This window comes from Pezoporus flaviventris, unplaced genomic scaffold (genome assembly GCF_033815535.1).
Source record: "Pezoporus flaviventris isolate CSIRO_AGI_PZ_B2104156 unplaced genomic scaffold, CSIRO_AGI_Pfla_v1 ptg000030l, whole genome shotgun sequence".
Classification (NCBI taxonomy): Eukaryota; Metazoa; Chordata; class Aves; order Psittaciformes; family Psittacidae; genus Pezoporus; species Pezoporus flaviventris.
This window is the reverse complement of record NW_026892578.1, coordinates 3,342,664-3,357,674: the sequence shown is the minus strand read 5'-3', so window position 1 is coordinate 3,357,674 and position 15,011 is coordinate 3,342,664. Positions and strand designations below refer to the sequence as shown.

Sequence of the window (15,011 nt, the reverse complement as noted above, 5' to 3'; positions counted from 1 at the left end):
CAGGCAGGATGCCTTTCAAAAAGATGTCACTGATTCAAGCCTATAGAGCTTTAGAGTAATTTAGATGGCTCTGGAGGCCATCTGATCTAGATCCGTGGGCAAAGCAGCTTCAAAGCTAGATGAGGTTTTGAATGTTTCCAGCAATGGAGATTCCAATGTCTCTCTGAGCAACCTGTTCCAGGCCTTAACCACATGATATTTCTGTAGGCAAAAGAGCATCGTAATTCTTTCTAAGCATCTTTCAATTCCTATTTTTAGGCTGCAATGATATTTTCCATAGAGAAAGGGAGCCCTGATGAACCCAGTGGTTGAAGATGTAGCCTATATCCCAAAATTAAATAAATGTTTTGCTATTTACTATTTTTCCTTATATCTAGGTCTTTTATATGACCAGTGACACCCTTGTAGTTGCACATTTCTTTAAACCAAAATGTTAGTTTAATATTTTTTCACAGCAAGCAATTTTATGCACACACAGATATATATATACGTATGTTTTATATACATATTTATAACATTTATAACATTTATACATTGCTGCATTAATTACTGCTAAAGATTGTTGTGGATATTATTTTCTAAGTATGTGTGCATTTTCTGTTTTCTGTCTCTTGAGAATAAATACCCTGTGCTTTTACATACATGATGAAAAACCCATTTATTCATGTGTTTACACCTAAGAGCAGCTCCTGAAATCAGTGGTCTTAACTGTAGTGCATAAAGTTGAGCACCTTCATAAATGTTTGCTGAGGGTCAGATTTAAATTACACCCTCTGCCAGAGAAAAAGGCAAGTGATTTTCAGACAGGCTCTTCATACTTGATACCCAAGGGTAACTGATGGGCAAAGTTGTGAAGCTGTTTGTACAAGCCCTTAAAAGTGCCCATTGGAACATTGCCCTCAAATACCTGTCCCAGCAAACTGCATTTTTATAAGGCTCTGATTTTCTTGTATTTTTTTTATGTCACAGGAGTACCAACCACACATGTTTTGGATGAACATGATTGATGCTATGTATCAAAGCCTGGTTTGCTTCTTCATCCCCTATTTTGTAAGTGTTTGGTTTAAGCCATTCTATTTCGAGCATTTAAGAGAACTGGCAACATAACTCGAGCTAAATTCTGTCTCCTCCTTTACAGACTTACTATGATTCGGAGGTGGATATCTTCTCCTGGGGAACTCCTATCACTACAATAGCTCTTTTCACCATCATCTTGCATCTGGCTATTGAAACCAAAACTTGGGTAAGGTGCCCACAGTCTACATAGAAAATCACTGGCATATATGTCATTTGTTTCTTAGTGCTGTTCTTCAAAAACAGAAGATGGTAAATTTGTTTCCTCAGCATGTTCTGTTTTTAGCAAGCATTTTAAGCAAACATGAAAAAGGTTTTAAACTGTGATCTGCAAACAGCTTTGTAGCATTGTATCTGTAATTAGATTTTTTTTAAATAAAAGGCTCTGAACTGTTTGCTGTGCATGGATTTTGCTCCAGGCATTAAGAAGTTTTAATTCAGAATCAGCAAATTTCTCAGAATACAAAGGATGATTATTCTGTTGGTTTTTTTGTTCTAGACTTTTCTCCACTGGTCATCTTGCATCTTCAGTATCCTCTTATTTTTCTTTGTGGCTCTGGTTTACAATGCTTCCTGCCCAGTATGTCATCCTCCATCCAATCCCTACTGGACTATGGAAAGGCTGATGGGAGACCCTATGTTCTATTTCACTTGCATTATATCACCAGTCATTGCATTGCTGCCCAGGTATTGTATCTTCTTTCATGTCTTTTTCATATATGAAAGTAATTTATACATGTTATGGGGAGGGCAAGAAATATTCCTTTTTTCAGTCCCTCTCTTTCTTTCTTCCTTACCAGCCAAGTCACGTTTTTTTCAGTGGCTGATTATATGAATTCAGGTTGTTTAACCTCTCCTGTGCTTCTGACCACAGGAAGAGACACATATAGCTCCTGGCCGTAGGCCACAGGAGTGGTGGATAATTGTAGACTGTTGGTCAAACCTCCTGGCCACGCAGAGGTTTACTATCCCGTGAGGTTTCCTGTGGTGCTTCTGGATTCAACCCATTCCCCCGTAACATGCACAGTAGAAAAACTCTGATAGCAGGTTGCAGACTTACTTGCCTACTTCTGGATGTAGAAGGCGTGCTCTGCAGACTGATCCCCACTGATTTGTCACCAGGAAAGATGAAAGACTCTGAAAGCACAAGGTGGATCACTGGCTAAATGTACAGATTTATTATGCTGCTTGTTATTAATCAAAATATTAGCACAGCATTCAGAGCTTTTCATTTGCAAGATTTCTTGTGTAAAAGGCACATTAAAAACTCCCTTATTTTTCTGTGTTGTCCTTTTTTCTTGGATGTTTTCTCCTAGATACTTCCTTCTTTCAGCTCTTTTCATGTGCACATTCTCCTCTTGCAGATTTCTGTACAGAACCCTTCAGGGAACACTTTTCCCAAGCCAGCTTCAGCTTGGACGCCAGCTGAGTAAACTGTCCCCAGAGATTCGCACCCAGCTTCTGACCAAGTTGAATGTAAAAGGAACAGTATGTCAGACACAACCCTTTGCAGTCAGCTTCTCACCAAGCCTTCGCTCAAACACTAGTGATTGTTATAAGGCTTACGACCAAAGCACACCTTTGTCAGCATGTCTTCAAACAAGTGAGTCACTCTTCCAAGAGTACCCAAAGGCAGCACATACAACTGATCAGACTGTGGCTGCCTCTCCCCAGGGTTCTGTGTTGTATGGGGAAAACAAATTCCCCTCATCAACAGGTAATCTAGAAAGGTCCATGGGATTTCATGAAGTTAGACACAGCACTTCAGAGGTGGAGTCATTGCCTGTGGGAGCAACATTCCCATGGAGCTCAGCAGTCAACCAAGCAGATTTCAGTTTGTTGAAGTGGATCACATCAACTCCGTTGTTCAGTCGTATTGGGACTGTTTTACAGGTGTCATCGAGCAGTTTACAGAATGAAACACAGGACAGTATGCATGTGCTTGGCTCTTCTTTGCATATGGACTTCAAAGGCTTAAAAGAACAGAGCTCAAATAACTTGCAGGACAAAATGAAAGGGTCCTCATGTGATCTTTGTAAAAGTGACAATTCTGAGACCACCTTTTTATGACATGGGCCTTAAATATATTTATATATTTTCTATTTGCACACATTTATAATGAGATTATTTGTTTCCAAAGATGAAACAGAAAATCAAAGGTACAGAATGATTATTTAAGAATGTTTAAATACAGTATATTGAAATAAGAGCTTTAAATATAAAAAAAAACACTTGAAAGTTCCATTTATATTGTTTTATTTTTTCATCTCATTTTGTAAGGAAATGCTGTCTTTTTATTTTTCAGATGCTTCTCTTTTTATTCTGACACATACTGTAAAAGCAAGGGACCTATCTACCATATACAAAAGGGTTAGATTCAGCAATAATTACTGATATCATCATAGGCCATTCAGTTATCAAGGAGGAAAAACCATGATAATAAACAGGCACTGTATTACATCCGTCATCTGCTTGCCAAGGTGTTTTGTCACTGGATCAAACTATTAGGCAAGACTATCAAATCATTATACACGTCTCTGTAAATGTTAACAGTATCTTACCATCACATTAATAATACTGGTATTTTATAAGTGACACCATATTTTGATATTGCAGCCGTAGCATTTTATGCGTCATGATTAAACAATAAATAAATGACCATCCATATTGCAAAGTGAATTCCCAGTCTGGCATTAATAGTAATTCAACCCTTCACTTCAGAGTAGCTCATATTTGGCCAGTCACAGCATTACATCAGGCTGATCTATTTCTGAAGTAAAGCTGCTGCTTGTTTGTGAGGAATGATTTGGTGGCAAAGAGCTGATGCATTGTGTCCACTGTAGAGTGTGAGCAGGGAGGGTCTGTGATCTTCTATGCTGGAGCACTACCACAGGTAGGCTAGTTTTGCTGGTCAGTCCTTGATAGCGGTGGGGCAGAGCACAGGCAGGGTGGAGTTTTGTAGGCACATTCACTGCTGTTTCAGCCAGGTTAAATCAAGTCCTTGGTGATCAGGAAGGGGCATGACCAGCTGTGAGGGTGCAGTGCTGTGCAGAGGTACTTCAGCCTAGTTCCAGTCCCAAAAGTAAGAAGCTGCACTGCTCTCTGAGGTTATGCCTGAGCCGACATCATGTGCTTTTAAATCACGAACTGCCACTGGTACATGGATGTGCAGTTGCACTGTGCAAGCCTGGTGGATCTCAGGGGGATTTAGCCCTGAACGGCTGCTTAGTTCTTTCCTATCATCTAGTCACTATGACCATGTACATATTAGCTGCTGCACTTTTTCGTTTCCTCATTGCAGGTTTTCAGATGGCCTTTTGCTTCCTTGCCTTCGGTCCTGTAAAGCCAGAATTTGTTTGTGCAGCCTGCCTCCCACATGGGTTGCTTCAGCCCATCAGGCCACAGTGCCAACCCACTTGCTAACCTACTCAGGATCTTTTTTCCCAAAGATTTACACACTGGCCTCCGTCCCAGAAACAGAATTGATAATGTGAAACTGTAAAATGCCAATGAAGGGAAGAGATGAAAGCAATCTAAGTAAGAGCTGTCAGCCTGTATTTACCCTCACGATACATGACATTCACATGTAGCTACACTGCATTGTGGGATTAGAATTGAGTAGGGACAGGGCAGAGATGCTAACAGATTTACTCTCCCAGTCTCCAGTGAATAGTTTTAAGCATGTGATTGATTAAAAAAGTATCTGAAGCATAACTTCTTCCTTTAGCCTCTAGTTAAAGGGTAACAAGGCTTTATATGTCTATATTTTAATGAAGGAAAGCATGCCTGTTGACTCTTTTGTTACTGGCTGAAAACATTTTGACATTTCTCTGCTTTATATTGTGACAGAAATGGGGAACTAATAATGAGCACTCGGTTTCCATGAAGGTAGGTAGGCATCTGCCCTGTTGGTGCCAACATGAGCTGGGAGCTGCTGAGGTGTGCATCCTGACACACACTCTATATAGCAGGGCAGAGTCCCAGGCCCTCACAGAACTTGTTTCTCTCCACTTGCTGGAAAGACAGCCTGCCGACTCAGCTCCCTGTCTGTGCAAGTGTCTCTGGCTGGGTGAGGCAGCTCCGAGGTTAGACATCTCTGCTTGCTCTACCAACGTTTTCGTTCTCAATAGTAGCTCTGCTGGGATGACTTTGCAGGTGGCTTTTTGCAAGGTTATCTGGCTGTATTTAAGGCAAACTGTGCAGAGATTGCCGTTGTAAGTAACTCGCCTGTGTGGAGCTCCAGTGCCTTTTAATGTCAAGGAGGAAATCGAGTGACACTTTGAAATGTGTAAATGTTGCCATCTGGTTAGAAACGTTCTGCTTGTAAGACAGGATCTCACAGAAGGACACAGTATCAGATACCAGGTAGGCAGAGTTCGCAGGTTTGTGAGACGTTAAATTCTGTCTGCGTTGTGGGGTCGCATGAGGAGCTTGCCATGTATATCATACGTGAGTGCCCTCCCTTTTCCTGCAGCAGCCCCAGCAGGCAGGTGGGGCTCTCTCGATGTTGACTCCTCCTCGTCTTTCCACAGCATGTTTGGTTCCCACAGGCCTTCATGGGACTTTGCCTGGTGCTGGCAGCAGAAAGGGCTGGAACATCACTGGGCTTTGGCTCAGAGCTGTATAATCGCCTCAAAAGGAACCTCAATTCCTCGCTAGCCGTGCCTCCGTGATACCAGATTCAGGTGGTTGTGCTTTCAGTGTTCCAAAGACTGTTTGCGTAGGTAACAATAAAAGGGTTCCTCTGAGACTGAGAAATGCTCGTACACTGCCAGAGAGTTGTGTTAAGTTGCCACTGTGAGTGTGAGAGTAGTACATCTGTGTTAAATATTTAGGGAAACTATAGATCTGAATCCTCAGCTGCTGCAATCATCATAGCCCCTCTGGTCTCTGCAAGCTGACTTACCACAGCTGGGCGTCAGCCCTCAATAACTGCTGTATTTTGTTGCAAAATCAAAAATCCTTAGAGATATATTAAAGTGTAAATGCTTCCTTCATACTAGAAGATCTTCATACTAGAAGTGTCTTCATTACAGCAGCAGCCTGCAAACTTGTATGAATTTAATCTCAAATAGACCAAATAATCCTGCTGACCTTAATGGAGCAGTGGCCTCAGCCGGATTGCTTGTGTCCATGCAGGTAGATGGGAAGCTGTGCCACACTGAAGCCTTCATGTGCCAAAACTAGACGTCAAGATACATAGAGGCACAGCAGGATGTCAGCAAGCAAGGTGTCTCCATTTTCTTCTGGGAGATACGTTATAATATAAATAAAATGTAATTTAAACCACAATTTGGAGGGGGGAGGAAACAAATTTAGACATTTGGAAAGAAAATGTTAAGCAAACTAATTCTTTTCATTTCAAATCACTTTTGTCTTCAGCTGCCAGAAGAAAAACACATCAAAGCAAGTTACTTGCTGGGCTTTAGGGCTTGTCAACATTTTGAGGCTGCTATTGATATCTGAAACATTTTAACTAAACAAATACTAATGGGTTTTTGAAGGTGTATACATCAATTTTCATAATACAGAAATAAACTTGTACAGTTATTCCTGTCAGTGCACTTGAGCAGTTGTCAAACCAGGAAAAACAAAGCTTTGAGTTCATGAGGTCAATCCTCAAAAGGCATGCAAGGGTTTATTAAAAGATTCCACAAGGCAATTAAAACAATACTCATGTTTGGTCTGTTACCAACAGCAGCCCTCTGTACGCTGTGTAAAGTAGTTGCTCTGCAGTCTGCAGGCATTGCTCCATGTTGCTGGCTGGAGTAGTCCATCTGAGTTAATGACTAAGAGCATTGTGAATTAAGTGTCACAGCGTTCTGCATTTCTTACTCTTATTTACATGAAATAACTTCTCAGTAATTTATTCATTTTATAAATTTCTCTGGGGAGTTTAAAGGTCTGTGAGAAACAGCCAGAACTCTTCTGTCAGGTTAGCACTCTCTTCTCAGAAATTATGTCTCCTACATATTCCAGTGCACTGGAAATGGGCATATAAATGTCAAAACAGGAACAGAACACCACTCTGGTATTTTTTTCCAAGATTTTCCATCTATACATCACTGGTCTGTGTGCCCAGACAGTCATGCGCCTCTTTGCCACCCTCCTGAACTGGCTGTGGAACCATGGCCCTGCCGCCTCATGGCCTTTAAATAATCTATGCTTTTCACAAACTGGAAAGCTGATGCAGTTTCAAGGCCAGGTTGAACAGGGCTTTGAGCACCCAGGTCTAGTGGAAGGTGTCCCTGCCCATGGTAGGGGGTTGGAACTTGATAATCTTTAAGGTCTCTTCAGTCCTAAACACTCTATGATTCTATGCTAGTTCTTACTGTGGCTGTATCGAGTGACACCTTGTATCGATTTTAGAGCTTCTTTGATGGGGAGAGCTCATCCTTTAGCTAGGAAAATTTAATCAGTCCCTGTCAAATTATTCAACCAGAGACTGCTCTTGCTTCCATTATACGACTTTCTCAACTACCTTGCATTGGACCTTGACTTGTCATTTATTTGCACCCAATACTGCCTAGGGCACAGCCTATGTATCTTCAGTTTAAAAAAAACTCAGCAAAATACTTTTGCCCTGACTTAGAAGGTTCATAATAGGGAAAGGTTTACAAATGTCTTTAGTTCTGGACACCCAGATGGTGACAAGTGTTTTCCAGATGTCTGGGCTGTGAAACCCTGTAGTGCATCACTACAGGGACCTCTGGTGCTTTATGTGCTTCAAATTTTCCTGGGTTTTCCTGGGGGGCTGGCCACCCTGAAATGACAAAATCTAGAATTAGGAGTCACTGTTGAAAATGGTAACTGTGCCACAAGAACCATGTTTTATTTTCACTTTAAAAGAGCAGCTGAAACAGAGGACTAACTTTTAATGAAGGTTTTCCTATGTAGCTACATGAGAAATCATCTCTATTTTGAGCAGCAGCTTCCATGTGGTTTTAAGTATGACTGTTTGCTCTGTGCAGTAACATCTCCCTTGATACATGAAGTGCAGCACTACATAAATCTTTCCAAAAGGAGGTTTAGCACATCCTAGCCAGGGCAGGCAAAGACAGCCAGGTCCTACAGCCAGCTTTGCTGCTGGAAGGACTTTAGCTGGGTTGGCTCTCAAAGTCCTGCTCCATCAGTTTGTCTTCCATAAGGCCTGCCTGCATGATATAGTCTCATGAGAGGTATGACTGAACAAGAACCTTGTTAAAACTGGATTGAAGACTTCAACGTGTATCGTGATACACAATGCTGCTGCTGACTGAGTTTAAACCATGACAAGTGTGCATAGTGTGTGCATGGAAATAGTCTCTTATTGAACACAAAATGCTTGAAAAACCATTTTGAGAGACTGGAAAGTGTCGATGAAGGGCTGGCACGAGGTGAATAGAAGCTGCTCAAACTGGGTGCAGTGCCTAGGTCCTCTGGAGGGAGATGTCCCAGGACTTTAACTGCTCTTTATTACCTGGGCACTTGCCCCAGGCTGGGGCAGGGTGCGGGTTTTCAGAGGCAGTGTTGACTCAGAACTAGAGCAAGGGGCCTCACTCGGGCCCTGCAGCCCTTTGGATGCTAAAACCTGACACTTCACTGCTGTACCTAATGTCAGTAGTTCCTGGCCCAGACTTCCCAGTGTATATTGCTTGTGTTTGCTCATTGCCTTTACCAAAAGCTGTAGGTTTTAAAGTCTCCAGTTTATTCCTGGACGGCCCGTTTATGTACATCAAGGCACTAAACTGGCCCTCTGGCCAGGCTTGTGTGGATGCAGTTCCCACCTTTCTGCCCTTCCCAGCTTTCTTCCCAAAACATGGAGGCCACAAGAACCACTTGGACCTTCAGAAACAAAAAACAGACCAGAGATGCTGCTCACCATTTATGTATCACAGTATCACAGTATCACAGTATGTTAGAGATTGGAAGGGACCTCAAAAGATCATCTAGTCCAATCCCCCTGCCAGAGCAGGAACACCTAGATAATGTTACACAGGAATGCGTCCAGGCGGGTTTTGAATGTCTCCAGGGAAGGAGACTCCACAACCTCCCTGGGCAGCCTGTTCCAGTGTTCCGTCACCCTCACTGAGAAGAAGTTTCTTCTCAAGTTTAAGTGGAACCTCTTGTGTTCCAGTTTGTACCCATTACCCCTTGTCCTATCATTGTTTGCCACTGAGTAGAGCCTGGCTCCATCCTCGTGACACTCCCCCTTTATATATTTATAGACACTAATAAGGTCACCCCTCAGTCTCCTCTTCTCTAAACTATAGAGACCCAGCTCCCTCAGTCTTTCCTCATAAGGGAGATGTTCCACTCCCCTAATCATCTTAGTTGCCCTGCGCTGGACTCTCTCCAGCAGCTCCCTGTCCTTCTTGAACTGAGGGGCCCAGAACTGGACACAATATTCCAGATGCAGTCTCACCAGCGCAGAGGGGAAGGAGGACCTCTCTCGACCTACTAACCACCCCCCTTCTAATACACCCCAGGATGCCATTGGCCTTCTTGGCCACAAGGGCACAGTGTTGGCTCATGGTCATCCTGTCGTCCACTAGGACCCCCAGGTCCCTCTCCCCTACACTGCTCTCTAACAGGTCATTCCCCAACCTATACTGGAACCTGGGGTTGTTCCTGCCCAGATGCAGGACTCTACACTTTCCCTTGTTATATTTCATCAAGTTACTCCCTGCCCAACTCTGCAGCCTGTCCAGGTCTCGCTGGATGGCAGCACAGCCTTCTGGTGTGTCAGCCACTCCTCCCAGCTTAGTGTCATCAGCAAACTTGCTGACAGTACACTCAATTCCCTCATCTAAATCGTTGATGAATATATTAAATAATACCGGTCCCAGTACTGACCCTTGAGGCACTCCACTAGTTACAGGCCTCCAACTAGACTCAGCCCCATAGACTACAACTCTCTGGCTTCTCTCCTTCAGCCAGTTCGCAGTCCACCTCACTACCTGATCATCCAGTCCACACTTCCTCATTTTAGCCGTGAGGATGCTGTGGGAGACTGTGTCAAATGCTTTGCTGAGGTCAAGGTAGACCACATCCACCGCTCTGCCATCATCCATCCACCGTGTTATTTCCTCATAAAAGGCTAAGAGATTGGTCAAACATGATTTCCCCCTGGTGAAGCCATGTTGACTGCCCCTCATAACCTTCTTATACCTGGAAACAAGCCAAGTGTGGCCTCCAGGACCCTTCTGTTAATGAAAACAGCAGAGATGCCTCTGTTTTAAGTAGCATCTTGGTGGATATGTCCGTTGTACCCACCTCAACTGCCTGTCAAAAGGGGCTTAGCAACAGTCCTATTCTTTACGTGCAAATGCTACAAAACTTGGGACCACAAAGGGGGACATTGCGCCTTTAATTGTAAAAACTTGAAAATAAAAAGCTTTTTTCTTTTTTTTTTTAATCAAATTCCTGATGAAGATGTGGAGGTTATATTTACTGAAAACCGAAATTTATGACAAACTCTTTCAATCAGCCGTGTGTACTGTTAGAGCTGCAGGAACCAATTTTATCCCGAGTGGGCTGGGTGTTTGCAGTTTGTAAGATCCTTGTCATTTTCCAGACACAATTAACTTTGTGGCTGGTTTGTTTTGCCAAGCCCCCAAGAATTCAATAAAAACATTATAAGTGAAGGAGATTCAATCTGCAGCTCTACATAGAATGATGGAAGTACAAAGTTGTGTTAGTGTCATCTGGAAACCGAGGGCAAACGATGACACGAGGGGAGGCATTGCAGGTAAAGGCTCCTCTCTGCTGCGTGCCTATGGAAAAGATTGAGATGAACAAAGGGAACAAGAGCTATGGTTCACCTGAAGTTGTCTGAATGTTGAAGGTTAAAAGTGAGTTAATTCATCTATATCCAAATGTCCTGGTGGTGTGTGCAACCAGCAAACCCAGGCAGCAGCTTTTCCTGGCCATCGAGTGTTGCTTTAAGCTTCAAGGCAAGATAGTCAGGGTCTTGGATTATTTGCTGCTAGAGAAGCCAGCTTTTCTAGAGCAATACCCTGCGTGGGTTTATTGCATTCAGTTGGCTTCAGTTGTAGCAACCAGCCATCACCCCCTTGCCAGGTGGCTCCTGCTCACTCAGGACTGAAGTCAAGCAGTGTCTCTGACCGTGAGGCTTTAGGGACACAGCAAATACTGTGAGGTTTCATGAACACATCTGCCCTCACCTGCTCCCACAAGAGAAGGGTGATGGCAGGGGGTGTCTCAGCCTTCTTCCAGCCTCTATCAGATCTGCACTTCCCCATTGCCTGTGGCACCTCCAGCCCCTCACATCCCCCTCTAGTCCCTCCAGGGGCCACAGTGCAAGCAGAGGAAATACATTGCCATACCCATTTCCAAACAAGCACCCATGGCCTCTTCTCTGCATCCCAGCTCCCTGTTCTCCTCTCAGTCTGACATAACCATATAACCATATAACCATATAACCATATGGGATCTTGCTCCAGCCAGTATTACTCCTCTGTAGATTATAAAAACAAAACACAAACTGTCACATTTTTGTAACCAGGAGGGTGGCTGACAGGACACAGCCCCGGGACACAAGTCCTCCTAAGACTGTGTGCTCCAGGAGGTGCTTTATCACATAAAGAATGTTACGGGCGCAGGTCCACCACCGGTATTTTCCATCCCCATCCCCTTCTCTCCTCTATCGCTGCTTTCTGAGTGGGGGGTTTCTCCTGTGCCAGGAACAGATGTTCAGCTCATCGTCCTCATCCATCCTCAAGGACAGGTCTGCAGCTGTCACCCCCAGCGCAGCCCAGAGGCCACTGCCGCTGGCCAGGCAAGCCCAGGGGCAGCTCCGCTCTCGGGAGCCACCAGAGCCCATTGGCTGGGTTTTGAAGAGGAGAAAACGATTGTTCAAAGCGAGGAGAAGGAAGCACGCACGCTTCTTCAGGTTTAAATAATAGGCTCTCAAGCACTTCTTACGAGTAATTTAATGTTGTCTGAAGAGAGAAGCAATTTACATTACCTGTTGTTTGTTGGGGGCAGGAAAAAGAAGCAAGGAGAAATGTAAGTGTCTGTATTAGCATAGTGTGGACTTCTTGTCTTCAAATCAACCGCTTCAAGTTAAAAAAGAAACTCCTTGTGTCCTTCTACTGCTTGCGCTGGCCTTCATTTTGAGCCACTTGTCACCTACAAGCAGAAAGTGCTTCTGCACAGGGGGAGGAAAAAGACGTTATTTAAAAGAAAAACTGTATCGCTTATTTGAAAGCAAGGTGGAGATTTTAAACCTGTAACAAGGTGCCTTGAGACAAAGGCTCAGATTCAAGGGTCTCCAAGTATGAAAACCGCATTTTGCTTCTCACACTAAAGAAGAAAGTGTGAGCTGCAATCTGGGCTATTTTCCATTATATTTGCTTCAGATTTATGTGAGGCTTATCCTTAAGGAACCCATCTGAGGCAGGTTTATGAAGACATTTTGAAAGGTCAGGGTATTTTTAAACCACCGTTATTCTGGAAAAACACCCCTCCTGTATTGAAAACTGTTTCTCACACCTCCCAGAACAGCACGCTCACTGCTCACTAAACCTATACCTAATTACTACCTTTCCCCCCTCGTTTCCAAGGGGGTGGGTTTCTGGGAAAGCCGTCCCCTGCCTGAAGGTGTGTGGGTCCCCGCAGGGCTGAGTGGTGCCTGGGCTCGGCGGGTGCTCCTGTGTGTCAGGCTGTGACAAACCTCCAAAACAAACCATCACACAAAGGCAAACTTGTCTGCTCCCTCCCTCCCTGATTAACAGCTTCCTGTGCAGGGCTAGTCTCTTCTAGAGCTTTCCCAGGCAGCGGAAGGTAAGCAGCCAGGCTTTAGACCCAATAAAGAAACAGCACACGAGGCAGCAGAGAAAGAGTAATAGTGGGGGGAACTGATTTTGTTTCTAGCATTAAAAGGAATGAAAAGATGAAAAGACGCCACAATGCTGCTTAGGTTTAGTAAAGTGTTTTCTTCCTTTTCATCTCCTTGATAACATATGCAGCTCCATGAGCTTCGGCATTCAGCATCCCTCCCTCCAGCCCTGTGCAACCAAAGCGGAGGCATGTCTATACACCAGCTGCGCAGTGAGCCATCTCCCTGTGCACTAAGTTACCTCAGTGACACGTATTCAAAGGTCATAAACTGAATAAACTGTACCAGTTACATGTAGGAGCCAGGGAAGCTGGAAAGGCAGCATCTTTGTCCATGCACCAGCACAGCTGGAAAGAGTAAATGAGCTCTACTTTAGTGACAGGACAGCTGGATGCAGAAGGTTGCAGTGGGGTGCTACAGGATGCTGTGGGATGCCACAGGATGCAGGAGCACCTTACAGAGCACAAGATGTGTTTGTGCTGCAGGCACTGCCATGGGCTCGCTGGGCTGCTGGCAGGGACAGGAGGTCACCAATGCAGAAGCAGCTGCCAGCTTCCCTGTGCAGATGCTGAAGCACAGATAAAAGTCCAGTGTATATGCAGGGGAGCTCAGTATGCCTGTGTTTGAGAGCTCAATAAACAGATAACAGGTTTATTCCTTCATAGAACAACTCAGGTGGTGTGCAGTCAGACCTCTGAGATGAATGTGATAATGTCCAAAGTGTATTTCACATCTCACTCAAAAGGGCAGAGCAAATTTACATCTTTTTTTGGCACCAAGTACTTCTATGTCTTGTATTCGCAGGCCAGAGCAAATTTCCCCAAGGCTCATGTGAGAGTTATAGACTAAACTGATCATCTCTCAGACTACCAGGATGGAGGCTCCCTGCTTGTTTCAGCCACTATCCCGAGAGGAACACCAAGTGACAACTCCCATTCAAACCATGAAATGAAGCCTAGCAGGCACTGCCTGTGACAATAATTGGTGAGTATTCTCTCAACACTCTTGCCCTTATCTCAACCCATGAGCTTCCTATTATATTTTCTCTCCCCTGTCTAGCTGAGGAGGAGAGGGACAGAGTGGCTTTGGTGGGACAGAGTATCCAGCCAGGGTCAACCCACCACATATTTATTGATCTACACAGTAAAAGGCCATCAAGTTTGTAAAGCATTTATTTCCCCCCAAAAAATATCAACAACAATAAAATCAGGTACTTTCTCTTTCCCATAAATTGACTGCTGTCGGCTGTATTGATTTAGGAAGGTGCTAGGTGATTTCTTTGCATTTCTTTAGTTATTATTGTTTTCAATCTGGGGTACTTCTAAAATTACTGGCCATAAAAACCCCAGGATGTAGATCAAGAACCCAAAACATGGCTGTGCATGACTGCAATGGATTATTGCTTTTAAGCCTGGCATCTCCCTTCTTTTTCTCTTTTTTAGTTTGTTTTGAATCTGCTTTAAGACTCCTTTATTGAAAGAAAACCTCTGACTGAGGAGTGGGTCCTTCCTTATGCTCCCAAAATACTGGGTCCCTGTCTTTTTCTCTCCTCTCACAGGAGGAAGTTGTAGTCCAAGCGTTGCTGCCCAGGGAAATTGCCATCCCTCTGGGTAGTGCTCTGCATCTCCAGGAAAGTATTTGCTAAAACCTGGAACCTTGTTTGCGCTCCCTCCCCAGGGCTGCCATTACTCTTCTGCAGCTCACATCCTCCAAGGCACCGTCACTATCTGGGGATGACCTGGCAGCAGGGTGAAGGCCAATGAAGGCATTGCCTGATGCCAGGTAGATGAAAGAGGTACATTCCTGTGTAACCAGCTCTAGGTGGCCCTGCCTTGGCAGAGGGGTTGGACCAGATGTTCTCCAGTGGTCCCTCCCAATCCCAGTGATTCTGTGACCTGTGATCTTGCCATCAGTAATTTTGACAAGAGGGGGTTTTCAGCACGTGGTCACTTGTGGCAGGGGAGGCTCGAGCTGAAGCGCTGCCACTCCTGGTATCTGGGTTTGTCCTGTTTCCTTCAGCCACCACCAGAGGAGCATCCTTTGTGCCAAGAAAAATTCTTTACTCAGCCTGCATGCTTACTCGAAGCTCTGAAAG

At 44.3% G+C, this 15,011-nt stretch overlaps 1 protein-coding gene across 2 annotated transcripts in view; it reads left to right on the top strand.

Moving 5' to 3' along the window:
- Window positions 1-6,624, top strand: part of ATP10A (ATPase phospholipid transporting 10A (putative)) — a 109,824-nt gene extending 103,200 nt beyond the window's left edge. For both annotated transcript variants that reach the window (XM_061459740.1, XM_061459741.1), the window contains 4 exons: window positions 970-1,050; window positions 1,139-1,243; window positions 1,574-1,761; window positions 2,439-6,624. In XM_061459740.1, coding sequence (XP_061315724.1) covers window positions 970-1,050; window positions 1,139-1,243; window positions 1,574-1,761; window positions 2,439-3,144 — 1,080 coding nt within the window. In that variant the 3' untranslated portion in view covers window positions 3,145-6,624. The remainder of the gene's footprint in view (window positions 1-969; window positions 1,051-1,138; window positions 1,244-1,573; window positions 1,762-2,438) is intronic.
- The last annotated feature ends 8,387 nt before the right edge of the window (window positions 6,625-15,011 follow it).